At 39.9% G+C, this 26,281-nt stretch overlaps 7 protein-coding genes and 1 pseudogene across 7 annotated transcripts; 4 read left to right on the top strand and 4 right to left on the bottom strand.

Annotated features, from left to right (window-relative positions):
* Positions 1-3,287: 3,287 nt before the first annotated feature.
* On the bottom strand, positions 3,288-5,189 carry LOC128728304 (uncharacterized; annotated as a pseudogene).
* A 2,206-nt stretch (positions 5,190-7,395) lies between these two features.
* LOC128728373 (UV excision repair protein RAD23 homolog B-like) lies at positions 7,396-9,790 on the top strand. Its single transcript, XM_053821995.1, has 2 exons — positions 7,396-7,955; positions 8,098-9,790. The coding sequence occupies exons 1-2, from the start codon at positions 7,421-7,423 to the stop codon at positions 8,670-8,672; spliced, it is 1,110 nt and encodes a 369-aa protein (XP_053677970.1). The 5' UTR covers positions 7,396-7,420; the 3' UTR covers positions 8,673-9,790.
* A 1,021-nt stretch (positions 9,791-10,811) lies between these two features.
* LOC128728302 (uncharacterized) lies at positions 10,812-11,950 on the top strand. Its single transcript, XM_053821922.1, has 2 exons — positions 10,812-11,475; positions 11,559-11,950. Exons 1-2 carry the CDS (start codon positions 10,812-10,814, stop codon positions 11,948-11,950), a joined length of 1,056 nt encoding a protein of 351 aa, XP_053677897.1.
* A 197-nt stretch (positions 11,951-12,147) lies between these two features.
* Positions 12,148-14,961, bottom strand: LOC128728298 (histidine--tRNA ligase, cytoplasmic). The gene is made up of 4 exons (XM_053821919.1): positions 14,869-14,961; positions 14,148-14,270; positions 12,709-13,998; positions 12,148-12,633 (listed from the first exon to the last, which is right to left on the bottom strand). Exons 1-4 carry the CDS (start codon positions 14,959-14,961, stop codon positions 12,421-12,423), a joined length of 1,719 nt encoding a protein of 572 aa, XP_053677894.1. The 3' UTR covers positions 12,148-12,420.
* Positions 14,962-15,634: 673 nt separating this feature from the next.
* LOC128728726 (RING finger protein 141-like) lies at positions 15,635-17,085 on the top strand. Its single transcript, XM_053822367.1, has 2 exons — positions 15,635-15,792; positions 15,886-17,085. Exons 1-2 carry the CDS (start codon positions 15,635-15,637, stop codon positions 16,697-16,699), a joined length of 972 nt encoding a protein of 323 aa, XP_053678342.1. The 3' UTR covers positions 16,700-17,085.
* Positions 17,086-18,656: 1,571 nt separating this feature from the next.
* Positions 18,657-21,271, bottom strand: LOC128728297 (protein SPT2 homolog). The gene is made up of 2 exons (XM_053821918.1): positions 21,118-21,271; positions 18,657-20,786 (listed from the first exon to the last, which is right to left on the bottom strand). Exons 1-2 carry the CDS (start codon positions 21,181-21,183, stop codon positions 18,786-18,788), a joined length of 2,067 nt encoding a protein of 688 aa, XP_053677893.1. The 5' UTR covers positions 21,184-21,271; the 3' UTR covers positions 18,657-18,785.
* An 845-nt stretch (positions 21,272-22,116) lies between these two features.
* On the top strand, positions 22,117-23,565 carry LOC128728295 (sin3 histone deacetylase corepressor complex component SDS3). Its single transcript, XM_053821916.1, has 3 exons — positions 22,117-22,210; positions 22,325-23,094; positions 23,182-23,565. Exons 1-3 carry the CDS (start codon positions 22,117-22,119, stop codon positions 23,440-23,442), a joined length of 1,125 nt encoding a protein of 374 aa, XP_053677891.1. The 3' UTR covers positions 23,443-23,565.
* A 735-nt stretch (positions 23,566-24,300) lies between these two features.
* LOC128729263 (40S ribosomal protein S10b-like) lies at positions 24,301-25,594 on the bottom strand. The gene is made up of 3 exons (XM_053822929.1): positions 25,508-25,594; positions 24,706-25,146; positions 24,301-24,592 (listed from the first exon to the last, which is right to left on the bottom strand). Exons 2-3 carry the CDS (start codon positions 25,144-25,146, stop codon positions 24,560-24,562), a joined length of 474 nt encoding a protein of 157 aa, XP_053678904.1. The 5' UTR covers positions 25,508-25,594; the 3' UTR covers positions 24,301-24,559.
* Between the last annotated feature and the right edge of the window lie 687 nt (positions 25,595-26,281).

Raw genomic sequence — 26,281 nt, 5'->3', positions numbered from 1 at the left:
TGATTCCATGATTTTCCGTGATACACTCTCGCTTATGCACGGAACACTCCACTTGGTAGCAGATGCTACTAGACCACTAAAGTTAGTCGGTGGACTTGATCAATTAACAGAATCGATCAACATCGAATTATAAAGTTTTAAAACATTTTTGAAAGAGCAGATGAACATAAAGATATCCTAAACAATGTCCTTTGATAGAATCGTTGTCCGACAGTAATAATATATTAGTTTATGGCCTACAGAGAGGATCTAATTTATATAAACTAAAGTCTTACATATACTTAAGTTACAAACCAAGTTTGCTCCGATGCTCTGACTGTAGATCAACTGCAGAGTGTGATATAGTCTTTTCAAACAATTGGAAATATCCCCCCGCCGTTTTCCCTGTTGCAATACCACGCTGTACGTTCTATCTACATCAAATTTAATTTTGAGGATAATCTCCTGCCGCTAGATCCTTTGCACAATGCCAGCGATGCTAATCGCACACGCAACCTTCCATCCGGCAGGAACACCTCACTAGATGACTTCGGTACCCTCCTCCGTGCGATTTTTCACACGACCCTACGCGGCCGCTCTCATTCATCAGCATTTACGTCCGGGGCCTACGTTACAGGAAGTATCTGTTTGAGAGTTGCAGCTAAATTGTATTTGAAACCTGCACTATTGCGTACCACAATTGGCGTAGGGCGAAATCTATTCACAAGCTCCTCTCTATGCCTCTTAAACCGTGCTTCCGGAGAATATCAAGATCCATGGCACGTGTCAAATCATTTTAATCCAACCAGTGATGAGCACGCACAGCCACAGCATAGTCCAGGATCTATGCAAGATCTTGCACAAGACATGAATATGAGCGAAATAATTACATTACTTTAGTTGCTACTCTTTTCCCTCTATGTCACTTCGTTGACATAGAGGGAAAAAAGTGCCGCCGATCGCCCCTTTGCGGTCTGGGACCAAATTTGCACGCCGTTAGCTTAAAGTCAATGTGTGGCCACGTGACCCTTCGCGTGTATCCTTTCCAAGCCTGATCGATATCTTAGACAGAGACGGAAATAAAAACCTCATAAAAAGCGTACAATCCACCATCTAGGGAATGATGCAACTGAAAATAAGAATGGCAGAGCATGAGCGAGCAGTTCACCAATTTCTGATTTTCAACAATTTATTCAGATTCGATCGTATTTTTGATTTACGCTGTGGTGAATAGTGTTGATAGAACCTAGGCAACGCAAGGCATCATACCAGATGTTGCTTTCACTGCCATGGCGTCAAGTAAGCTATGGCAGATTAAAAGACATCACAACGTGTCCGTAGTCGGATTTTTTCTACAAACGGATTTTGCATTAAATAGAGCTCGATGCTAAATAACTGTACGATGGAGAAGGATGGGATGACGAAGAGAGGGTGTTAGGGTTGTGCAAGGGGGCTTGTGTAGCATGCGGGTGCGTAGGTGTCCTTTTCTTGAGTTTATAAGGCTCTGTGCATCCATGACGCATATGGCTTATATAGGACCTAGTCCTTGCATATAGCGGCGGGTGTATGCATGAGGCTCTGCCAATGATTATGTTCTCTTTAAAAACAATATCTCAGTTGACGTGGACGATCTCGAAGTAATTGAGAAGTTCGACTACATTAGTACGATCGTTACATAGGACAATAATCTAAGCAGCGAAATGCGAAGGCGCATTTTAAAGGAATATTGTGCCTACTATGATCTTCACAAGCTCCTTCGATTCAGAAGACTACGTCAAGACACGAAATGCAGCATATATCGCATCCTGATACGTTCAGTAGTCCTCTATGACTATAAGTCTTGCACATTAAGGGCAGGGAACTCCAACGTCCTCGCCATCTTTAACACCTTGGGTGCCAATCGTTTTTTTTTAGGAAATTGCACAGAATGCCTCGATTCAAACGTTTCTTGCTTATACGTCATAGCCTCGGTTGCACCGGTTTTAATTCTTCACGTTCTACGTTTGTGATGAATTTTTGGCTTTCTTCACGTTTATTCGTATTTCTGGTTGGTTATAAATTTGATATTTAAGAATAATAGCTGTTCTAAATATTCAAAAATTGCATTTTAACGCATGCTCTGCCAAGAAGTTGCTCGTCAGCGACCCGTTCGGCACGAGGCGTAGAGGAGCACAGTGAGATCGGTAGTTGAATCAGGTGAAGCTGAATTCATCTGGGATGGAGGAGAGCAGCTCTCGACCGAGTTGCCCAGAAACATATTGGTAATCTGGCCATTTCAGCACAACGTGTATAACGTGCGCAAAAAGTAGAAGTATATTGTTCCTGGGTATTTGTGGTCCTCCTGGGTATTTGTGGAACCTCGAATGACTAAGAGGAAAAGAAAAGGAAAACAAGCTTCATTAAATGAAGGGCATTTTTCTTCGAGATTATACTAGAAAAAACAGGGTAAGTTTCACAATTTTATCTAGTATGTTCTCCTATTACTTTATTGGAAAATTTACCCGATTCTCTTAACGCCTTTTATCGCCGTAGCCAGGAAAGTTTTCCGATGAAGCTTTTCTCGTTTCAATACGTATTACGTTCAACGCTGTTCCTCGGAAATGAATGCGTCCTCGTGAGAAATGCGTTCTCGAGAAATGCACCCTTGTATGTCAAGCTTTCGCTCGAAGCTTGCCTCATTTTCCTTTCTAACCTTTATCTTTCCCATTGGTATATTTCTTGCGTTTATGAGACACAAAAGCATGCCTCCCTCTACTCACTCAGCCAATTTCTCATTGAGTAGGCGTTCTTTTGCTCAGGAGCTTGCTATGCTCCTATTCCTCGTATTTTTCAAATTCCTCCCGTCCTCGTTTCCTTCGCCTAACTGCGAGAAAAGCTTTCAAATGAAGCGTACCTCGAAGTGGAAATCCTCATCTAGAAGATTTTTGGCGGCAGTGAAAAAAAATCGAATCAGCAAGGTTTTGAAGAGGAGAACGCCTCATTGAAAAACTTACAATCGCAAAAAAAATATGACACCCACGTTTATGTAGCGAAGCATGATTCACGACGGGAAACACTCGTAAGGCAGCTTTTCTCTAGCTTTTATCTAGCTAGAAATTGGATTGAAAGAAAAAATCAGAAACAAACTATACATTATGAAGAACCATAATTTTGGCAACTTCCATTTGAAAAATAAACTCATTTATTTTAGATTTGAATATATTTCTTTAGAAAATTGAAGTACTGGAAGTGATTTTCACTTACGTTCTAACAAATATTTGTCCGCGTAGGTATTTTTTATCATGTCAAAAGCGATAGATCGTCTTAGTTCAGCGCAATGAAACACTGATTCTTCCTTCTGAATCGTTTTGTTTGTAAATTTTTTAAAGGAAAAATGATAGTAGTGCACAAATTTTCAACAACAGGCCAGCGAAACAAAACGTTAGCTCACAGTTCGTATCTAGTATGAGCCCCACAATATTAGCGCCTAAAACGCCACCCAATCTACCACACATAAGCGATAGACAAATAGCCATGGCTCTGCGAAAGGCACATAAAATGTATATCATTTAACTAGGTACCTAGCAATCTAGGCATCAATTACCACTCTTACTTACCGCAGATTTGTTGTAAATAAGTCAATCACACATGCATGGACAATACTTATGCAAAACCCGCTGGATATTAATATCAAATATAACTAGATGCGCAGCAACGGTAGATCGATAAACACAATCAACATGCCACTAGTTCCACAAACTAAGAAAAACGAACACCAAAATAGAAAGCCTACCTACAACATTTATAATGAGTCCTATAATTGCGTACCCCAAAGCGTAAATCGCTTCGAGTATGAAAGATTTGAGTATGCATGTAAGCGAAAATGTCCAAGTTTTAATGACATGTTTCAGTTAAGATCGTAGAGTTACCCAAACACACCAGCTGTTCAAGATCTATTTGAATTTTGTAGACCGCGTTGCAAACCGTTGTACGCTGAAATCCACTAGACTCTTGATAGGTAATTCTGTTTAGTATATTAGAAAAGAATATATACATTCCACTGGAAGTTAAATAAATACCAAACTGTAACACGCAAACGATCGTCGTACGCTGCAAATATGATCCCATGATCAAAAGTACCGTCTGGTGCCACATTTTTGTCAGCAATGCCAGTAAATTGCCCTTATTCTTGGCTGCTTCTTCTCGTTGCATTTTAATCTGTTTTGGCTCCGTTTCGTGTAAGATAGCCATTAGGCTAAGTGGAGGATTTTTGCCACTCTTGTTCCAACGATACATATTATGCACCAATTCTAAATACGGCTAGGGCGTTCTTAAAAAAATAACAATAACATATTATGCACTATGTTAATCCTGCTTACGCCCGCAATACTAGGGGCTCTCTGGAAACTGAAGTATTACTAGAGCACAGAGAAAGCTGGGCAAACATCAAAACAATAGAAATAATTGCCAAGGTCTATATACTAAGCTAAACAGAGGAATCGTAAATTCCCATTTATGGTTTACGATGCTCCAAGCTAAAAGGGGAAGCAAAAGGCAATCCACACCGAACACGAATGACGGTATACGGTGGCAGATGCTCCTGAAATGCTAAATAGCAAAGTTTTAAAGACTTCAGAATGGTAACAAAATTTGAATTTAACATTTGATTTTTACAAAAAGCCTGTCAAAAATCGCATAAACGAGATGAGCAAAAAACTGGTGGCAAGTCTTGAAAGCGCTGATGACAAAATTGATAAGAACAACGTTGGAAGGATGATAGCTCGCCTTCCGCGAGTATCTGCTAGAAACCCCCACATGTGCGAGCTGCAAATAATTCCGGCAAACGAAATTGCACTTAGCACTCCTTCTTGTTTAGCAGTCAAAAATAAATCACACTCAGCTACTGGTAGCATAAAGCTAGTTCCCAATGTTGGAAACTGCAACTAGAATAGTTCCCGAAATTATAATCATGCTCAGATTGTAGATTCCAAATTCTGTGAAAAATGTAAGTACGGAAACAACTAGCTTTGTTTTATTGATCAAAATTGAATATAATTTCTAAATCTTACTAATCATTCGAAAAGCTTCATCTAGCTTCACAGGTCGCTCACATACGGAGTCTTAAAATACATATATAAAGATAAAGTTTTCTGTCATCTTTTTTATATATTGTATATTTTGTAATAAGGGGGAGCTCGTAGCCAAAGCGTTTGCGTGCGGCACAAACACATGATAGTATCGATATCGAATCTCGTCTGAGCCTACCCCCTTCCGCAGGACTAACTATCCAGCTACGAGGAATTAAAAGTCATGAAAACCTTGGCTAAGCATAGCAAGGTAGGCCATGTCATTACGACGTGCTCAATTTAGAGCGGGCCAGTAAAGCAGCATTTTGTAATAAACACTAACCAGGGCCTTTTCCAACAGAATCCCTCCATCTTGTAGAATATATGTCGATCAATAAATAAGAGCTAACGTTAGTTGAAAATAAAATCAATGGTCAGAAGCGAATAAGTGCAAACTTTTTTATGAACTTAACGACACTAACAAGCTAATCTTCTTTCGACACTAATAAGCTAGTTCTCTGCCTTATATGCACCATTCTTGAAACAACTTGAACAAATCTTAGTGCCATCTGGAAAGCTATAAATCTTCTTATTAACTAATACTATGTGTGGTAGTACCTCCTATAAGCGATTAGCTTCTGCGCAGGTCACAACAATTTGGCTTTGCAACAGGCATTAGACAACAGACAATTATTTTTTATTTGATCTGGAAGGTTTCTAATTACACAACAAGCTCTTATCTATCAGTCTACAGGTAAGCTATCAGCTACCATCGAATGATAGTCATGTGTAACACAAGGTGGCTGGATAGCTGAACAATAATGTGGATAATACAACAACGAATGAAATAATGTTATCTTTTGAAGAAAATGTGTTCGCGAGAATGTGCGGGTGTCCAAAGTAGTAAAATATTGCATAAAACACCAATACATGTTTACGAAACACATAATTCGTCTTCTTTTTCTATTTTTGACACTATATATTTATTGCCATCCATATGTATGACTCCTTTACTCACGTTAGCGAGTCACGCTCCTATACATCCTTTCTACTTAATCCTCCCCCCCCCCTCGCTCTAGAATTTAGTAATTCGTAACCAATTACGCGGGGTGGCTCCATAGCAGAGGCGTTAGCGTGTGGCACAAACACACGATAGTATCTGCATCTAATCTCGACTGAACCTCCCTCGCGGGGGGTTTTGTACGCAGGACTGGCTGTTCAGCTACGTTGTTAAAATTCCAAGTCATAAAAAGCCATTGCTTAGCTTAGCAAGACAGGCCTCGACCATACACAAGTTGTTGTTCCATTTAAGAAGAATAAGAAGAATCAATTTCGCGCGAACGAAATATTGCTGAGGCGAGATCGAACTTCCGCTCGGGGAACACTTGCTTCATGCTCTCTTTGCTTGACTTATGACTTAATAATCTTATGCGTATGTACATAACACTTGGCAGACTTATACGAATATGCTTGTCTTCTTCTTCTTTGCGAAATGGGTTGTAGCCTTCTATATTTGAATACTTCAAAGAGTTACTTCTAAAATATTCAAAGATTCACCACTTCTTTATAGGCTCGACTATCTGGAGTCTTATACCTTTCATTGAAATACATCAGAGTGCCGCGTCACCCAAAAAGTGGATGACGACAAATTATCCATAACGCTATGTCACCCATTTTTGTATGACGGCAAAAACGCTTGATTTTAAAATGCAATTTTTGAATATTTAGAACAGCTATTATTCTTAAATATCAAATTTATAACCAAACAAAAATACGAATAAACGTGAAGAAAGCCAAAATTCATCACAAACGTAGAACATGAAGAATTAGAGCCGATGCAACCGAGGCTATGACGTATAAGCAAGAAACGCTTGAATCGTGGCATTCTGTGAAATTTCCTGAAAAATGCTTGGCACACAAGGTGCTAATCAGAACTCCTGACGTGACATGCCCAATTGTCAAAAGATTTTGTATTTAACCCTCTTTTCTTGCAATATTCTTTGCAGGGCTGCTGCTAAGTCTATGAAATAGTTGTCATCGTAGATAACGTCAAACGAAATTTCTGAAAATCATTCACACACACACACACATCACGTTGCTAATACATGAGGTAAACGAAAATAGGACTGATTTCTAAGAAAAACAGCAATTACTTTTAACAAATTGCTTCTTTTTACATCAGGCACTTCAGCTTTGTAACTGCACATGAGCAAATTGAATTCTAGTGCTGTATAGTGAACATCAATCAAAGAATCTCTAAAATAATAGCGCACTTGTTATTCAGAAATAATTTCGTCATCGCTCATAAAGACAATTTTCCGAAACTTGTACGTGAGGTTTTTATTGTGATCAATTTGGTTTTTGGCAAGGACTTGCGCAAAACTAAGGTCGCCAGAATGAAGATAACACTTAAAACCCTTAAACAGCAAACGTTTTTTGTTGAAGTGGACGTCGAAAAAGATACAGTTCTTAAACTGAAGGAAAAGCTGTACAGTGAGAGCGGCCAAGCCTACAGTGTGGATAGACAGCGGCTGATCTACCTTGGCAAAATTATGGAAGACGACCATCCGCTTAGTCGGTATAATCTCGATGACAAGAAATTCATCGTCGTGATGAATAAAAAACTCGCTCAAGAAGTTAGCGATGTCATCGAAGGAGGTGGTACTGACGCTACCACAGAATCGAAAACTGTTGCACCAACACCGGCTCAAGCGAAGGACACAAAACCGGAAGGTGGAAGTTCAAGCACCAGAAACGAAACTACCAGCGTTGGTGCTGGTCAAAACAATCCGTCCACCTCCACACCACCATCAGCAAGCACCGATCAATCTAAAACAAAAGCCAATCCAATGAACACGGAGGAGAATAAATCAGCCCCATCAACCGAAGCCATGTCACCAGAGATGCTTGTTAATATTCAAAGGCTTAAAGGTCGGTATTGTCTGGTCGTTTGATTATTTATTTGGATGAACATATCTAAAAATAACGTGGTGACCTCTTCGGAGACATCGTTGTTTGAGGTAGAATACCTAGTATTTGTATTTGATTTCGTTTTTGAATGCTATTCTTACAGAAATGGGTTACTCAGAGCAAAGCGCAAGAATAGCCCTGGAAATCTGCGCCAACATTCCGGACCGAGCAGTTGAGTACCTGCTATCGGAAGTAGGTAGTGTGGAGACTTCTCTCGCGATGGATACCGCTCCGCTACAGGCTCCTGTTGCTACAGGTGCACAACACTCCAGTGGCTCACCAGACAGTAACCCATTAGCGTTCATGCGCAATAATCCAGTCTTTCAGGATATGAAGCGTATTGTACGCGACGATCCGACGTTGCTGCCATACCTACTACGACGAATTCAGACTAGCAATCCGGATCTACTTGAAATCATCCGCGATAATCAAGAAGAATTCTTGGCTCTTCTCAACGAAGGCCCGCCTTCAGCAGGCCATCCTATGTCCCAGGAGCTCGAAGACATTGCTGCTGCTATGGTTAATAGTCTAACACCCTCTGATATGGACGCGATCGAAAGGCTTAAGGCGCTCGGTTATCCAGAACATTTGGTTATTCAGGCTTACATAGCCTGCGAGCGTGACGAGTACAATGCTGCTGAGTTTCTCGTATCACAAATGCTAGACGAAGAAGAGTAATTGACATTTCTCCCTATCTTTATCAACATGTTCGCGCACACACATACATCTCATTGATAAAAGCTTGCAAACATTAATGTTCCGCGGGAGCAATAATCATAAGGGATTTACGAGTGGCAGTTTAGCAATATAGGGACTATTAACTCCTTCACACAGCATACAATGAATGTGAAAAGAATTGGCAAACGTTAAGATAGGAATACTTTCTATAGCTTTCTCCTTTTTTCGTGTTAAAAAGTCTATTTAAACAGCAGCTCTCCGCAAAACTCAATTACTGCTCCTAATGCGCCACAATGAACGTTTTATGCCTTCCATTAACATTTTCAGCATAGCAAGGTACTCCATATCATTACAACGTGCTCAATTGTGAGCGGGCCAGTAAAGAAGAAGACTAGTACTGCTAAAAATGTACAGGTTCCGGAATTCCTCAAACTCTTAAAATTGCTGCGGACAGAATTCTTATTATGCATTCGTCTGAAACACAAATGTAGGGTGTGTGCGAATGTGTTAATTGTTTATGCATACTTTTTCTATTACCATTCATTTAATTTTTATTGATCATACTTAGTGGCATACTTATGTTTTATAAATGAAAAATAAAAACACTTGGCCTGCAATTTTCAAAATTAGCCATTGTAGCGAAAAAGGACATTGATTTACAGTTTAAAACTTACAGCAAAATTCGCGCCATTGCACAGAAATTTTTACCATAACAAAAAACTTACAAGAAGCAGAAACATTATGAATAAAGCTGGATCCTGGGAGGAAAAATTACAATAATACTTCCAAGGTTTGCAACATGCCGAAAACTTTTGCATATAACAAAACAGATATGAACTCGGGAACTAACAAATGCCTAAATAACTAGAAGTACATACGTTCGACAATGAAGAAAAATATAGCTGCACCGGTTATATAGACACTCGACCGAGGCTGAACGATCTGTTGATACTTATTAGTGTCAATAATTTGAACATGAAACCAAAACTCTTGTAATAAAAAACATCGTGAATTAAGTAAATAAAAACGATTAAATTCGCGCGCGCAACGAGTGCATTTCATTTACACGACAACCTTCCAATTATGTATGAATTAATCAATCAAAGCTGACTATAGAAATGATGATAAATTTATTTTTTATCTTCATTTACGTTCAAATATAAGCTTCTATTCTTACTTATCGAGTGTCACTAAATTCACGTCACGAAAGGCTTAGCAGACAGCATGCTCTACAGTTGCTTAATAGGAGAAACATACGCATTACGAGGTCTATACACCAAGAGGAAACACGTCTACATTACAAGTCAAGCTACTGGTGATCTAGTGAAGGCAATATGTTAAAACTTGCTAACCGTGATGGAACGTCTAAGACAATGACCAATTGATAATTCGAAACGGTTTTTGCAGCTTGAGTTGTATAGTACCCCATAGACGTAAATGTGCAGATCATTTGATCATAGTTTTTTTTTTTGTAATATCAATAACAAAACCTTTTTTCCATTGCTAACGGCAAGACACACAGCAGAGTGATCAGCCAGGAAACACGAGATAAATAGAGGAATGAGGAAGAAAATAAATGCTTGATCATGATCTTCCGGCTGGTAGATGGTTTCGTTCATGCGTATCGATCTTGAATTACGCTATTTGTATATGCTATCATGACGAAATTACAAAAACTTAGCTTGGCTGAATACCTTCTTCACCGTTTGTTAGCGCTTTTCGTAAGGGTAAAATTTAACTTTTATAGGATCTAAGATTTCGGACGTTTAAGGCTTTTGCTTTGATATTTCTTCCATCGAGAAGAACTATTTCGTGGTGGAACGAACCATCAATGAATGGCAAGGTAACACACAAAACGTCCTATCGGAACGAAAAATGTGCACCTACTCGTGCACAGGAAAGACCGCGGAAATTTCAACTTGTTCAAACCAAGTTCATGGCTGCTAGCTTTGTTGTGATCTTATTTGCTGGCACATATTTAAGGCCTGCACTTAGCGAAACTTACGGCCAGTGCTTGATTTTCCGCCGACTGTGAACCTTCCTTCTCAATTCTGCAATCAACATCGTTTTGTGTATCTGCGTTGATATCATTTGTTTTGTCTTTAAAACGATAGCGAATTAAAAACGAAGGTACCAAAAATGAGTGCCCTTCTTTTTTCGTTGATGCTATTAGTGGCTCTTAGCAATAATCTGTACATAGGTGCACATCCTTATGCAGATGACTTTCCCTATACCGGGCTCCGTCCAACGTCGATATCGGTTGCTTCGCCATCTAATATAGGTGAAACAAAAATATTACTCAGTGGTGGCGCATCTAAAGGCGCAGCAAGTGGTGATAGTAGTAACGATGCACGCAATCATCGCAAGGAATATGCGTTCAACGAGGCCGGTAGCATCGGTTCAGCATCAGATGCCGTGCGTTTCCATAAACTCGACAATCAACTGAATGGCCACAGAGTGCTAGATGCCAGTAAGGGAAGCACTGTGGACAAGCTAAATCACCTAGCGGGTGAGAATTTCGAGGCGGACAAGTCGCACAACCGCAAACACATCAAGTCGGGTTTCTCTAACTCGTATCACAAAGATGAAAGTGGTAGCAAGAGTTCATTCTACGAGGATTCCGATGATCATGGTGGGAAACAAGTGTATGATAACCGGCACAATCTACATAATGGCTACGGTGACAAGCTGTATACCCAGGACCGTCGTAATGAATATCTACGTGACCATTATAACGACCGAGCATCCGGTAGTGACCTGCACGATGGACACAATCACCTTCGGGCCGGAGCATTGGATCGAGGTACCTATGCGTTGTTAGAGAAGGCTGTTCGTTCTTAGAAGTGCAATTAACTTTCCATTTACGGTCATATATACATCTCTTAGGTAATACGTATGGTCATCGTGATAACTATGCGCACAACGGCCACAATCTGCGCCACTACGACCTGATGGCATACGGAGGTTTCGATTATTATCAACCAACAAGAAACTACCATCACTACGATGACTTATATCGACGGCGGTCATACTACAGTCCGCGACCTACCTTCGCGACGGGTTCGATGCAACCGGCACCTATCATGATCTACGAGGATCCTCGTGATTATGCACCCCATCCGCGGGATCCCTATCCAATACGCGAGGTACGTGACGGTTCTTCCGTTCTTAGCAGAGACGCTGAATACTACCATGACACTCCGTCTATTGGTCAGCAAAGACGACTAATTTATCGCAGCACCCCAACCCCTCTACCGCAAATCTATGACCATTATTGAAGTATGTATTGAACGATAAAAACTATTTCTCTTAACGACTACGAGTAAACTTGGATTGCTCTTGACGTGACTTACTAATCCATTAATCGATATTACATCGTTGTGTGTGCAGTACATACTCGAGATAATTTATTTTGTATTTTCTTTGTGTACGAGTTGTTCAACAACTTTTCAAGAAAAAAAAACAACGAAGAGAAAGTTACAAACAGCGAATTGTGTACGAAGCTTTAGCTGATTTAATAAAGAATATTCTGTGCAAAAGCAGGATCTGACAGGGCTAGTTGTTTCAATGCAAAATATTGGCAGTTTGTAGCAAAAACTTAAGATTATAGGTCAAAGTTTTCTGATATGTGCAAATATATTAAATCAAGCAAGTATTTGCGTTCATGGTCTAACAAAATGCAAGCTATCACGGAAAATTAATCGATCAACGATGAGCATAACTCATTGGCTGAACTTATCCTGATGATTTAAGAATTGTCTGCAAGCAACCGACTGCGAATCTCGTCGATGAATGAATCGAGGGTAACCTCCTCTTCCTTCCGAGAGGCAATTTCCCGCAACTTGATAACACCACGGGACAATTCGGCATCGCCGAGTATGATTGCATATGGTATTTGATATTCCTCACAATGCTGCAACTGGGCAAGCAGCTTTGGGTTAAGCTTGTACGAATGTTCGGCCTGAATTAAACAAACAAAAAATGCAGATTTTATTCATTAGGGATTGTTATCTACGTAAAGAATGAATGTACTCACCTTGATTCCAGCTGCCCACAACTTGTTCAGCACATCAAGCCTTTTAAGATGCAAACCCTTATGGGCCGAAGCAACAAACACTTCTGTTTCGTTTGTACGCGTTTTCTTGGCTGCTTGCGCTTCGAGGACAGAGAAAATCCGTTCAACACCGATAGAAACACCCACGCAAGGAACCTGCTTACGTTTCGGGTTGAACATGCCAACCAGGTTATCATATCGACCGCCGCCCGCCACTGAACCTACGGTCACTTCGTCATTTGGATCAGAGCAGCTTCCTTGCAAGACTGCTTCATAAATAACGCCAGTGTAATAATCGAGACCACGAGCGAGACTGAGATCAAATGACACGCAGTCAACTACCTTCAAGATTTCGCAATATTTTAACAACAATCTCATATCCTGAAGACCATCCATTGCGCTAGGGATGCACTGGAGCTGCGCGTCTTGCATAAGCTGATCTACTAGTTCCGGACCACCATGCAACGTGACGTACTTGCCGATTCGGTCAACTGTCTCTTCCGACAGACCCTTCTCTTCGATCATCTCGCGTCGCACTTCTTCCCATGGTGTCTTGTCTAGTTTATCGACAGATGAGCACGCCGTACGGAACATAGCCGACGGAACACCGCACGCTTCGAACATTCCGTCGAGAATTTTTCGATGATTCAGCTTTACCACATATTCGCCCACAGCTAATTCGGTGAGAATTTCGCACACCACTTTCACGCACTCAGCGTCGGGTAGCATGGGATCGTATGTACCAGCGATGTCAAAATCACACTGGTAAAACTCGCGGTACCGGCCACGAGTGATTTGCGGATTATCTCGCCGATAAACCTTTGCAATATGGTATCGTTTGATGTTGAAAACATTTCCCATGCCAACGTAACGAGCGAATGGTACGGTAAGATCATATCGCAAAGCTAATATTTCACCGCCTTGATCCTTAAGATCATAAATCAATTTCGAGTCTTCTCCATACTTTCCAGTAAGCACCTCCTTCAACTCGAATACAGGTGTGTCAATAGTTTCAGCCCCATGCTTACGGAATACGCGAATCACTTGATCAAGCACACGTTGCCGGAGTGCCATCGCTTCTGGCCCGTAGTCGCGTGTCCCTTTGGGTGTTTTTAGCGACAGATTTCGATTGCCAGAAGACTCACTTCCTGTGGCAACTTCTGGTACTTTTTTTCCTGTCTTAACCGCAGTTTGCTCTTCATCACAGTCCGCTAAGTTTAGCTGCGTAAGTTTTTCTTTTAGCGATAGTAGCTTTTGTACTTCCTCGTTGATCTGCAACATACAAAATAAGTAGGATACATCAAATCAATATCAGTAGGATACATAATCTACCAATTGAATTGACTGCAATTTTCTTGAAAATGCTTCCGTTACTTTTTGCCTTTCTTCTTTTCCCCTTCTCCTTCCACACCAACACAGACCTGTGCGAGCCGCTGGTGAGCCCGCATTTGTTCATCTCTACGTTCAAACGCTTGGGCACTTGTCAAGATATTTCGAATACCTCTAGACAAGGAAACTAATCTCAGATTATCAGGCCATGTTTGCTGCCGAAGTGAGGAAGAAACTGATGAAACAAGAAGCAGTGGACATCGTCGGAATAGCATTGTGCAACACGGGTTTGTAGTCAGGTAAGTGCCAAGCATTTTTGTTTAGTTTTGAGAATTTTGTTCAAGTTTTCTCACTCAATACGATTTACCACCTATTGTTTTTCATTCACACACTTTTCTCACTGTTACTGTTTACTACAAAACTGCCGAGCAAAGAATAAACGGTATTTGAAAAAAAAAAAGGTAAAATAATATTTAAATTATATGCATTCGATGTACCACAACTTATAAACGATCGAAATGGGCAAACTAGTTTTCCTAATTCTTTTCTAAAAGCGGTACGCCTTAGTGGTCCATTGAATATGGAGCGTAAACACACGTGAAAAACGCGTTTCATATGCTAGTAATGCCAAATAAGTTGACATTGCGAAAACGAAAAATTGCCATTTATAGAAATGGCCTCTGGAAAAGTGAATGTTAAAATTATTTATTGAAAAGAGTATAACCATTATGTTTTCTCTTCATACCACGATAATAAAAAACCAACGGAAACTGCATTAACCAGTGCATCACGAGCTTATCATGCCTGCAATACCTTTTGCTTATCCTTAATCGCAGACGATTTGAGTTTACGAACAACATCCCCTTGAGCGGTGATAGCAGCTGAGAGCGAATCTTTGTCCGTCATTTCTAAAGAAATCCTGACGAGAACCTCGTGGCGTGAACAGAATTGAAACAATGATGGCAAAAACCTCAAATCTGACTACGACGCGTACCGCACAACGTTCGCAAATGCTGGCTACAGACTGCATATGCATAAACTTTATGAACGCAAGGCATACACGTTGCAGCCCCCACAGAGTTTGCGAGCGTGTGGTTTGACAGAAGCCATTTGACGTTTGTTGGCAACTCGAGTGCCGGTCAGCTGTTATAGCTGTTATAAAACATCAAAAAGTCATAAACATCCAAAAGTCCAATAAAAGAACAACAGTGCAAGGATACCATAATAAACTTGGTATCGGAAATAATAAACGGTATAGGAAAGTTATTTTTATATCTTCAATCACAGCAGCCATTATGTTCCCTATACATCGAACATGAACAAGTGAATAAGTGACGCTTGCTATGTGACGTTTCTGATTTCTTTTTTCTCCATGTTTAGATGAAAAAAATATAAGGTAAGTCTAAAACTTGTTAAACGCCATTTCACAGCGGCAATCGTGGTTGTAATTTGCTTTCAGTTATAATCATAAATTAACATAACATTCATTATCATGTGTGAACAATGTGCGTTGTGTTACGTACAGTAGTGCTTAGTGCCTCGATGATTCAGCCCCATCGAGGAAAACGACAAGACAAGCATGGGTAGTCAAGCATCGAGTTTTTCACAGAAAATTTTGCCAGCCGATACCGTTGATTCACTGCAGTTTGAGATAAAAAAACAAATGCATATTTTGTCAGAGATCAATAGCCTCGCATATGACGACTTCCAGAAATGTCTTGCTGATCTAAATAAACTGTAAGCTCTACTGTCTGTGTAATGATTTCTCTTCTGGGCATTGATTTTCATGATTGGGATTGAAAATTACTTTTCCCCCTTTTTTTACTGCAGCTCACGAAAGTGTCTCGATCCAAATGGAAAGCAACTGGTATTCGCTGTCAAAAAAGGCACGGATAATTCTATCCTTTGGAAGCATACCGTCCGAATTGCTTGCATGAAAGTCGCTCCTGATACGAGGAAGATCGATTGCTTCAAGCTACTGACTTTGCAACAGTTTTTGCAAGTATTTCGAACATTTCAGACAAACCTGCACGCTATGGTCACGGTAGAAAGTCATCGAATCAACAGTCCAGCAGCTGGTAGCCCGTTAAGATCATGTGTTACCGGTTCTGGTAAAGGCACGCCATCAAATAGTAGCAGTCTAGAGGACAGTAACGAGCCGTTACCGCAATCAGTGGCTGCACTCGATCCTAGTCGCAATGGAAATCAAAATCCTGCACCAACAATGGCACCTTTAACGTTCGTATTACCTGAATGCACAACGGCGTCCATGCTAATGGCTCAAGTGGATGCAATAACGGCAGCGCACAGTCGTTACGGTTCGACCAATGAACTCCTACAACAAGTTGAAATAAATGATCATAATGAATGCTGCATTTGCCTCGAACGCAAACCAGAGGTATCGCTACCATGTGCTCATAGCTATTGCATGCCGTGTATCGAGCAATGGAACATCCACCAGAAGACATGTCCGATCTGCGACGAAGCACTCAGCAGCACTAACGACACGTGGATACTTTCTGAAATGCCCGAGGCAACCGAAGTCAGCGAAGAAATTTGTGCCACTCTCTTGAAGCTTTCCACTGAAACAGCGGGAGACGATGAAAGCGACAAAAATTGGTTACGTAGAATGTTGGATTTGTGATTCGATAAATTTTTTGAGCCTCCTCGTGCGAATCAATTATATCATTTTTTGATAACTAGTTTTGCTATATATGACTACTTTTTAAAAATCAGACACTTAAAGAAGAAAAAATCAATCATTACACAATTGACAACAACTTCACCCAGTTCGGCTAGGCAGCACGAACAGAATGATGTTTTGAATTCTAGTAATATTTGTTTAAAAATTATTCACTTATTTATACTATACACCAATATATTGCTCTTATTTGAATTCCGAATTGATGATGGTTTAAGTTGTTTCATTTATTTCTTAGAAGTATGAATTAAAACTATCACTATCGTAAAATAATAAATATAAATGTTATAAAATTATTGGGTAAGATTGGAATAATATAAATACCTAAATAAAAATTTAATGATTACCAAGCTTTTTTCATTCTAACACGGAGTAATTTTCTATTCCATTGCAATAGCTTTTATTACGAACAATTGTTTGCGTGATTGGCGAAGTACAGCCTCGTACAAAACAATCGCATTTTTGTATGTATAACTACGTGAATATTGTTTTCCAAAACTCGCCAGAGACGCATATTACTTGGCACAGTACAGCTGCCTTTTAGTCGAAGGCATATGCTGGTGAATATTTTTTTAGACACATCAGAGGTGCGAATGCAATCTTGTGCATGTTGCGTTGTGCATCAATTGTGCATATACTTAGCACAGAAGTGGAAACTGAAAGAAACGTGTCTCGAAGCGGAAACTCGCCATCGAGTAGCATTTCTTTACCTCCACGGCATCATTTTGCGAGAAAAAGAGAAAGTGTTGAGGACGAGTTAAGACCTCCTCCGGAAACTTTTCTCGCGACAACGGATGAGGCTAGGTACGAGGAATGGAAAAGCGAATGCCAGCGGGAAATTCAACGAAAATATTGAATAGAAGGTTCTAAGGCTTGCATTTCTTACGGTACTCCGAATGAACGAAGCTAGTTACGAGAAAAGGAAATCTTCATCCGTTCGTTTGCTCGCGAATGGGAATGAGACAAGCTTCAAAATAGAAACATCAAACCGAAAAACTCTTGATGAATGAAAGTTTTGAGGATTAAGACTTCGAGACGGGGAAAATATTATTCATTAGTACGCGTAAAAGCGTACATCGATGTGGGAAAACCTTTGTGGAAAATCTTTTTTTCAAGGTAGCGGGAAAAGATTTCGAGTCAAATAGTCTTCACGGCGGGAAAAACCTGGCTTAAATTGTTTTTCTTACGACAATAAGAAAAACAATGATAGAAGAGTGTAAAACCTTTTTTCATTGCTGCGAGAAGCTTTTCTCATGTTAGTGAGAAAAGGCATTGCATATAGAGCGAATCGAAACGAGTAAACTTATATGTAAAGCTTTTCTTGCAACTGCGATAAGGTGGCAATCACGACGGAAAACACCTTGTGCAAAATCATCGACAATGAGAAAAACGATTGAAAGTAGTTTGCATCGATGTGGTCAAAAACCTGCAAGTTCCAGCGCATACTGGAGAAAGTGCAGCGGACAATAGTCCGGAAAATGGCGAGAGCTCCCTGTTGTACTCTTCGTCCTTGGAACGGATTATGTCTCATTCCTGAGATATATTATCGCATGAACTTTCAGCATCGTGCAGCTCACTCCTATTTTCTCCTTTCCTCTATTTAGCAGATTTTCCCGCACCCGTGAGCATTGCTTGTGCTTTCTGTCTATCTAAAGATCGCGTTTTCTTGCACGCCGCCATTTTCTGCATGGGAATTGTATTCACTTCATCCTTCTTGCGAAATAGTCAGCTTCTCGTGTCCGCAAAAAATGCTGCCGAGTGAAAGTTCATCCGTCCGAGACCTTTGGCCGATCAGAGCAATGTTTAATTTGCAAATTTTACCTTCATTAGCATTCAAAAATGTATTTCTTTGAGGTATTCAAATGTGATGAGGCATTAAAAGACAAAATACGTTCGTGTCATATCGTGTAATAAGAATTATTCCGAAACAGGTATTCCTCTTTATCTCACTTCGAACAAGCACTATAAAACTTTTTGGTCAGCAAATCGATACATATTGCTTACGCATACCCTTTCACAACTAGGATCCTTATTTCTTTTTAACCAATGCTTTCTTATTTACTAATTTTCGACGCTTTTCTTCTTCTTCCATGCGCATATCTTCCAAATCTTCCATAATACCGATTTTTTTGCTTATATATTCCTCATGCATTTGCTGTGCATATGATGACTCCATGTTGTAGTCCTCATCATCAAAACGTTCATCTCTGAAACGCGATTTATCATAACCAAAGATCTCTTTGATTGCTGATGAGTAGTCTTCGTCGCAATCGCCGTCGTCGATAAAATCATCCATTTCGCTATCGTACTCACTGTCGCTGTCAATGACGCGACGTTTTTTGGAGCTGATGGTATTACTGGTATTTAAAAGCCGTTGAGCACTGCTCGCACGTGCCGTTTGCGCTGGCCGTTTCAACGGGCGTTGTACATCAGATGGTGAAAAGTGACGGGTTTGCACCACCGCTAGCGGCCGTTGCTTTGCAGCTACTGTTGACGGTCGAATTTCATTTTTAAGAACAACAGTTTCAGTTGTTCCTTTCATTCTTCCTCCTACAGTAGACGATCGCGATGGCAACATATTGACGGCATTTAATTTTCCGTTTCCTAATGATGAAGAGGATAATGAATTGGATGATGGCTTTAACGCTGAGCTAACTAAGCCGTTGATAGAGGCTGATGTTTTGCTACGCTGGGATTGCGAAACTGACGAAAGTTGGGCAGATGAGGCTGGCTTTATACTCGGCGAAGAGGATTTGTTGTCGATTGATGTAACGTTAGATGTTTTAGATATACTGGATACCGTTTTTGCTTTCGATCCTTGAACCGATAATGATGACTGATTTGCTGCTGCCAGAGAATCGATACCGATAGAATTCCTCTTAGCACTGTCAGAACTGCTCGGATCGGACCGTTTGGAAATTTTGTTAGGAGTTTCAACTGATTTTGACGCGACTGAAGAAGAAGACGTTGTACGACCACAGATATTCGCGGATAGCACTGGTTTTGCACTTGTAACATCATTTGTAGAAGTTGATTTACCAGGCAGCGAATTACCGCCTATTGAATTAGCGAGTGGGGTAGACATTCGCTTGTAGTTAGACGCATTAGATGCCCGTAACGTCTCTAGACGCAATAATTTATTTTGTTTTTCTTTTTCCGACAGTTTTGGATCCTGTTTGATACGATCACGAAGCCGTTTCATCTCAAGGAAAGCCATTCGCTCATCGTGCTCCTTCTTTTCACGTTTTGTCATCAGTCGTTCTGGTTCCCGCCGTTTCTCAATAGGTATTTCAATTTTGATGGGTTCAAATTGTTTTTGCTCGGCTAGCTTTAGTAGCGTTGCAAAATCAGGCGGCGGTGGAGGCCCACATGCCTTGCGGCCTTGTGCTTTTTTTTTTTCATCTTTCAATACCTTGGCACCTACCTCATTTGCGCGACGTCGCTGCTCTTCGACTGGATCATACGGATCTGGACCGGGTCGGATTGTGCCCGCATGTCCGTCGCGATCATCAATACCACCACTTCCCGCCAACAACCGAGATTTCCTGGAACGCGGCGTACTCTCTTCTTCCACCTGCTTCATAATGGCATCCTTTACACGTGCTTTCGTCAGCGCCAGGTCCTCTTTTGACATGGTACGCTTCTTGGCTTCCTTAAATTTCTGTTCCTCGGGGTTGCTTTTGTATTTGTTCATCAGCTGCTGGTAGAACTCTGATGCCACGTTGGACGTGTAACCATAGTCATCCGCATCGGGCTGTTCAGCCGACAGGATCGTGTTGTCCTGTGTATTGATAGCATCGTCCAGTACTGATTTGTTGGCCGACTTTATGACCTTCAACATTTTTTCGATCTTTTTTTTCGCCTTGACGTCTCGTTTTGCCATAAGCTCCTCCGCCTTGCGTCTCGTCTCTAATTTCTTCAATCTATCCTCTTCTTCTTTTTTGGCCAAAAATTTCTTAATGTTTTCCGATAACTTTTTCTCTTTATTTTCCTTTTTCGGTGGGGCAAATTTGGTGGAATAATATCGGCCCTGCGAATCGTGCATAAGAGAACAAAATTTAAATATCAAACATTATTTCTTCATAGCTGTTGAATGATAATAACGGCTACACAATATCGTAGTTACCGCTGAGCTCCCAGCGTCTAATATTTTAGCAAACAATTGAGCAATCGAAACAGCAAAGTGCATTGTTCAGCAATATCCGCAATAAAGATTATCCGCAAGTTTATCCGCAATAAAGATTATAAATTGAGTGACCTATCCCTATATCCTAATCTTACAACGAAAGGCATTCTAATTGTTTCTGATTTACAACAACTTATTTTTGTATGGAAAAACTCATGTTTTTTCTCAAACTCACCTCGCCATTCAGACCCACTGTGGATGTATTTCGTTTGGCGACATTCAACAGCTTTCCGAAATCCATCTCGTTTGTTTCCGATAATGTGTGACTGGGCAAAATTGATCACAAGGGTAGAAACTCGTCAATAACAGTAAAACACATAAAATTTTCAAAGTACTATATAAACAAAACCGCAAGCGCACTACGGCAAATCCATGCTGGCAATTTGGACACTCGCAAGCGAAAAATAGATGCGAATTTCAATAACTACTGACATCTGGTTAAAAGTATTCCCAAAAATGACAGCTGAAAGCTGTATGAAAAGTGAAACCGTTGTCGTATATTTATTATGTACAACTTATTTATTTTTATAAAACTGTATATATAAAAATATATTTTATTTTTTTCTTATACATAATCTCAAAAATAACTATTATCAATAAAATAAATTTACAAATTGAAAAATGTTTGTGTAAAAGTATCATAAATTTTAAATTAATTTTGAACCCAATGTTTCCCATTTATTTTAAAAGCGTTGGAGTTCCACAATCGCTATGCTATCTGAACACACGCGTTGCTTTGATCGTATTTCATGTTACTCGCTACCCGATATCTGGGTATCTTAAATTATTATCGTGTAGGCATGCAGCGTATATCCTTTGTTAGTAAACACGTTATTTCTACTTTGTACTATTCAGCCAAAAGTCACCAAGAAAGTTATGAATGTGTCAAATGAAAACTGACAACTAAAAAAATGCTCACCCAATTCCTAGTTATTCGGCTTGTTTTTCTTGTTGGTAACCATTTTTCTCGTAAAAACATTTGCATTGATTCCTACAGTAAACGTTTAGCTTGAAATATCTCATGCGAAATGCATAAATTATAAGACTTAAACTGTAAGCGCACACTTGATTGTACCTAAATATTACCCTGATTTCTTAATTTCATCTACGCTTTGTGACCAATCAAGTGGCGAAAAAGTATTTAAATCAATACTTCTAGTTTATTTCTGCTAAAATGTCGAACCGTGTGCAGCATATGATGGAAAGTGATCACCATAGAAATGCATTGCCGGACAATGATCAAGAGAACGATGGCGAAAGCGCGGAAGGTATTTTTGATAAAAAGTAGCAATGATACATTTTGTTTGAAAAGCTTGTGTGTGCTGCTATTGGGTCCCTAGCAACTTTTATCTTTCTAATAGATCGGCTATTCATCATTGCAGATACAGAAGAAGCAAGCGAAAGTGAACTTGGGTGCTCGAGTAACCAACACACAGTTGACGAGAGAATGGAAATTAAGGAACAGATGTATCAGGATAAGCTAGCTAATTTAATGGGACAATTGGAATTGCTTAAGCAACGGAAACATCCCGAATATTTGCGCATTGTAGAACGCCTGAAAGCAGAGCTAGAGGATCGTTTGTTGCTAAACGAACTTCATCGTGATTATATGCTTGAATGTGCCGAACGCGATTGCGAACTAGAAATGGCCGCGGCAGAAAAGGAATATGAAGAGAAGAAAGCAGAATTAAAAGAAAATCTTGTATCGGATTTAGAGGACCGCAAAAAGATGATCGAGCACGAATTTGCCACAATGGAGCTAAGCGGAGACTACATCGATGTAAAGCCCACAGTCACGCGCAAATTGCGCCGCCGTCCCAATGAGCCGTTACCGGTACCAGAGAAGCGCCGTAAACCAACCACAGGGCAATTGGTATTTTTACTAGATGACAAGGAGATTGAGCATGATTTAAAATTATTCTCTCGCAGTAAACCAATTACCGTCAGTCGCTCACACCAACAGTCCTTGAACGGTGGGGGAATCAACAGTAGCAGTCCAAGTGGAAATAACACGTCTCATAGTGCCACCGGAATATCGTCACATATCGGGACTGTCACCGGCAGCTCAGGCGCGAGTGCTTCTAGTTCAAATGACGCCCAAAATGGGCCTTCAACGGATGGGACTTATGGAAGGGACTCTTCAAGTGTAAGTGTAGTTTTCGCTACTTATGATTTCCAATAAAGTCTGCAGGTGAGATGCATGGTGTTACATGATCCTCCTACTTTTCTTTCTACACAGGCACAGGGGTCCAACTCTAATCAGCAACCACCAGCAGAGACGCGCATTGAGGATGGCAAACTTTGGTATGAGCGGCGTTGGTTTCACCGTGGCCAACCGGTTCACGTCGAGGGCCGGGACATTCCTCGTTTTTCCGCTAACATATCCGCCATTGGAATTGAGGCAATATGCGTTAAGAAAACGTCCGATGGTCAAAAAGTGCGCATATTCCTTTCCCAATTACGCCGAGGCAAAGTAGCCATTAAACGACGAGCAAATTAGCGACATATTCGCCTTGCGTGCATTTGTTCTTTTGAATAATATTTATATATATATATATATATAATTTTTTTTATATATTTTTATATATATATATAATTTTTTTTAAATAAATTTTGTTGCGACAGTTCCACCCCAAACTTTAATTTGATAGACACACTCAGTGCCACAATTCCATCCTGTCTCGTAATTTTAAATGCAATGATACATCAAGAGAGGATGAAAATTACGAATATTAGAAAGGGGAAAGTTTGTGCCTCTGACAAGAAAAAATGCAATAGAGCATTGCAGTTTTGCCTACCATACTTTTACCTTCAACAAACTACGATTACATGATTCTGTTATTTAATAGAATTTAGTATGAATTTTTGACATGCGTTTTTTCGAAAATGAAATATGATCAAAGTACACACCTAATCGGATGACCTTTAAATGAAACCTGCATAAAATAAAGATATCTTTACTTACTTATTGAGCCTGTTCAAAGGAGTATTGATTTGCCGCTTAGTTGCTTGTGTAGTATTGGTCTAATGCTTCACAACGAACTGCTACTGAGGTACCGTCCAAATAAAAAGGAATTTCATCGAAAATTTCCAAGCATTCTATATCACATCAATATATGTTAAGTGATACTTATTAAATTTGTTGACTCCATAAGGATTATTTTTTACAGTAACAATGAATAATTTGAATGTGCTATTTGAAAAAAGATGATTGTTCATTTGATTGTAGAAAGATAGTTCATCGTTCGTTTGAATGCAGCGAGTTGATGGAAGAATTTAAGAGCTTCTAATGAACTGAAACATTCGATGATCCAAATCAGTATTGTATTATTATTGAATGAAACAGCAAATACGCTAGTTACTTTTAAGTTCGTCCTGTTTTATTTATCGAAGAACATTACGGCCCACATCCTCTTAAACTGTACTGCGAACTATTGAGGATTCAAGGAAAAACAAAAATTTAAATCCCACCAAACAATATCAGCTTGATGCAATTTTTCTTCATTTTACAAGCAAATCGATAGATTAGGGCACCGTTTTCTCTGTAACTGCAGAGTACTGTCTCCGATAGCAAAGGACTGATCTTTGACAATGTGAATGCTGGTTTTTCGCATGCTTTACATACGATTGCCACGACCAAAACCGCCACGCTAGATATAGAAGAAAGATTGTAAAAATTAATGAATGAGATTTAAGTTTCTCTCACGACTATGGAATAATAATGCTTGGAGCAATTAACGCTCATGTCGGTGCTATAACTTACATATTCCATTTCACCAGTTCCTACTCCGACATCACCCTTCTTGTCCGCAGGGGTAGCCTGTTGCGTTCGGCGATATGCCTGGCGGTCTTCGCCAGCCTTGGGTCCGTCCGGACGGGGACCAGCCTGGGTACGAGCGCGCTGCGGCTCTGAACGGGCAGCACGTTTCAGCGTCGAAGGAACAATCTCAGAAGGTAGATGGAGATAAGCACGTAGATACTCGATGCCTTCATTAGTCAAGTACCAGTAGTAGTGGCGCCAGGCAAACTGCTCTTTTACGAAATTCTTCGATTTCAGTGACTGCATAGTTTTAATGACATGCAGATTCGGGATGTTCTCCAGCTCTGGATGCTTGGGAGCATAAAAATCCTTTTGAGCAACAAGAACTCCTTCTTTGAAAAGATACTCGTAGATGGCGACACGGTGAGCTTTTGGCATAAACATCTGCGTGCACAGTGGAAAAAAAGACAAAAAACATTAACTTTGATCGAAGAATTGAAAAGTTGATAGAGGCCCAGTCAGTCTACACATGATAAACTAGCCCACTTGCAAAACCATTCAGCATAATCGCAAAATCGAGCTTGTCACATTGGTGCACTCTATAGTTGTTGGCTAGTAGTCAAAATATACGGAAAGACATGACGCGATCGCTGTACACTACATGTATCAAATTTCGAAACAAAACTTCCCCAAAAACATATCTTTCGATCAGCGACTAAGACATAATTTAAGCAGGAACATTTTCCGAGACGCGATTCCAATTTTGAAAAAGATTAACAATGCTATTCACAAAAATTCTCTTTACCTTTGCGAAATGTGTCACAACAGTTCGGTACACTGTCCGGAAGAGAAAGAACGGTAGAACGACGAGTCGCTATATTTGACAGGCTTCTACGAATGCGAGACAAGCCCTTATAAAACGCACTCAAAACTTCCGGTTAGTTTGACAGTTACGTTTTATTATTTGACAGTTCTGCGTAAAACGTTTTTTACATTGAATATCGCTAACAATTTGATCAATATCAAACATTATAAAAAAAGATTGCTCAAAATTGTGGATATTGCTGTACATCTTTCAATATTTATTTTTTATGCTTTTTCATTTTTTTATCCTATTATTCCCATCCTTGGCTATGTCTTCCCCCGAGCTGTTTAAACGATATAGAATATATCAAAAACGATTGTAAAGTTTATACATTATTCTATACAAAGAAGCTATTAAATTTTGTATTGCTTGAAAGATTTGATAAAAACCAGGAGTGTTGAATGTTTCCAATCAAAATGACACTTTTTCATTGGAAAAGTTTATTATTCTTAATACATAATCAACAAATGGAGACTGTGAAAAATTGCAAAATTCCAGACACGGTGATTCATAAAAAAATTTTTGCAGAAAATATAAAAAAAGCAAAAGAAAATCTACCCAACAAACGTTTTCAAAAACAACAAATGGGCAGACAAAATGGTAACGCAAAACTGTTAAAAATATTATAAATTTCCCAAAAATCTACAAATATCAATATGAAAAAAATCTGCAGCAATCAAGAAGCAAGTATAGACTCAGCCCAACTAACAAAGA

This window comes from Anopheles nili, chromosome X, assembly GCF_943737925.1.
Source record: "Anopheles nili chromosome X, idAnoNiliSN_F5_01, whole genome shotgun sequence".
NCBI lineage: Eukaryota > Metazoa > Arthropoda > Insecta > Diptera > Culicidae > Anopheles > Anopheles nili.
The sequence above is the reverse complement of the archived record's forward strand: the minus strand, read 5'-3'. Positions and strand labels throughout refer to the sequence as shown.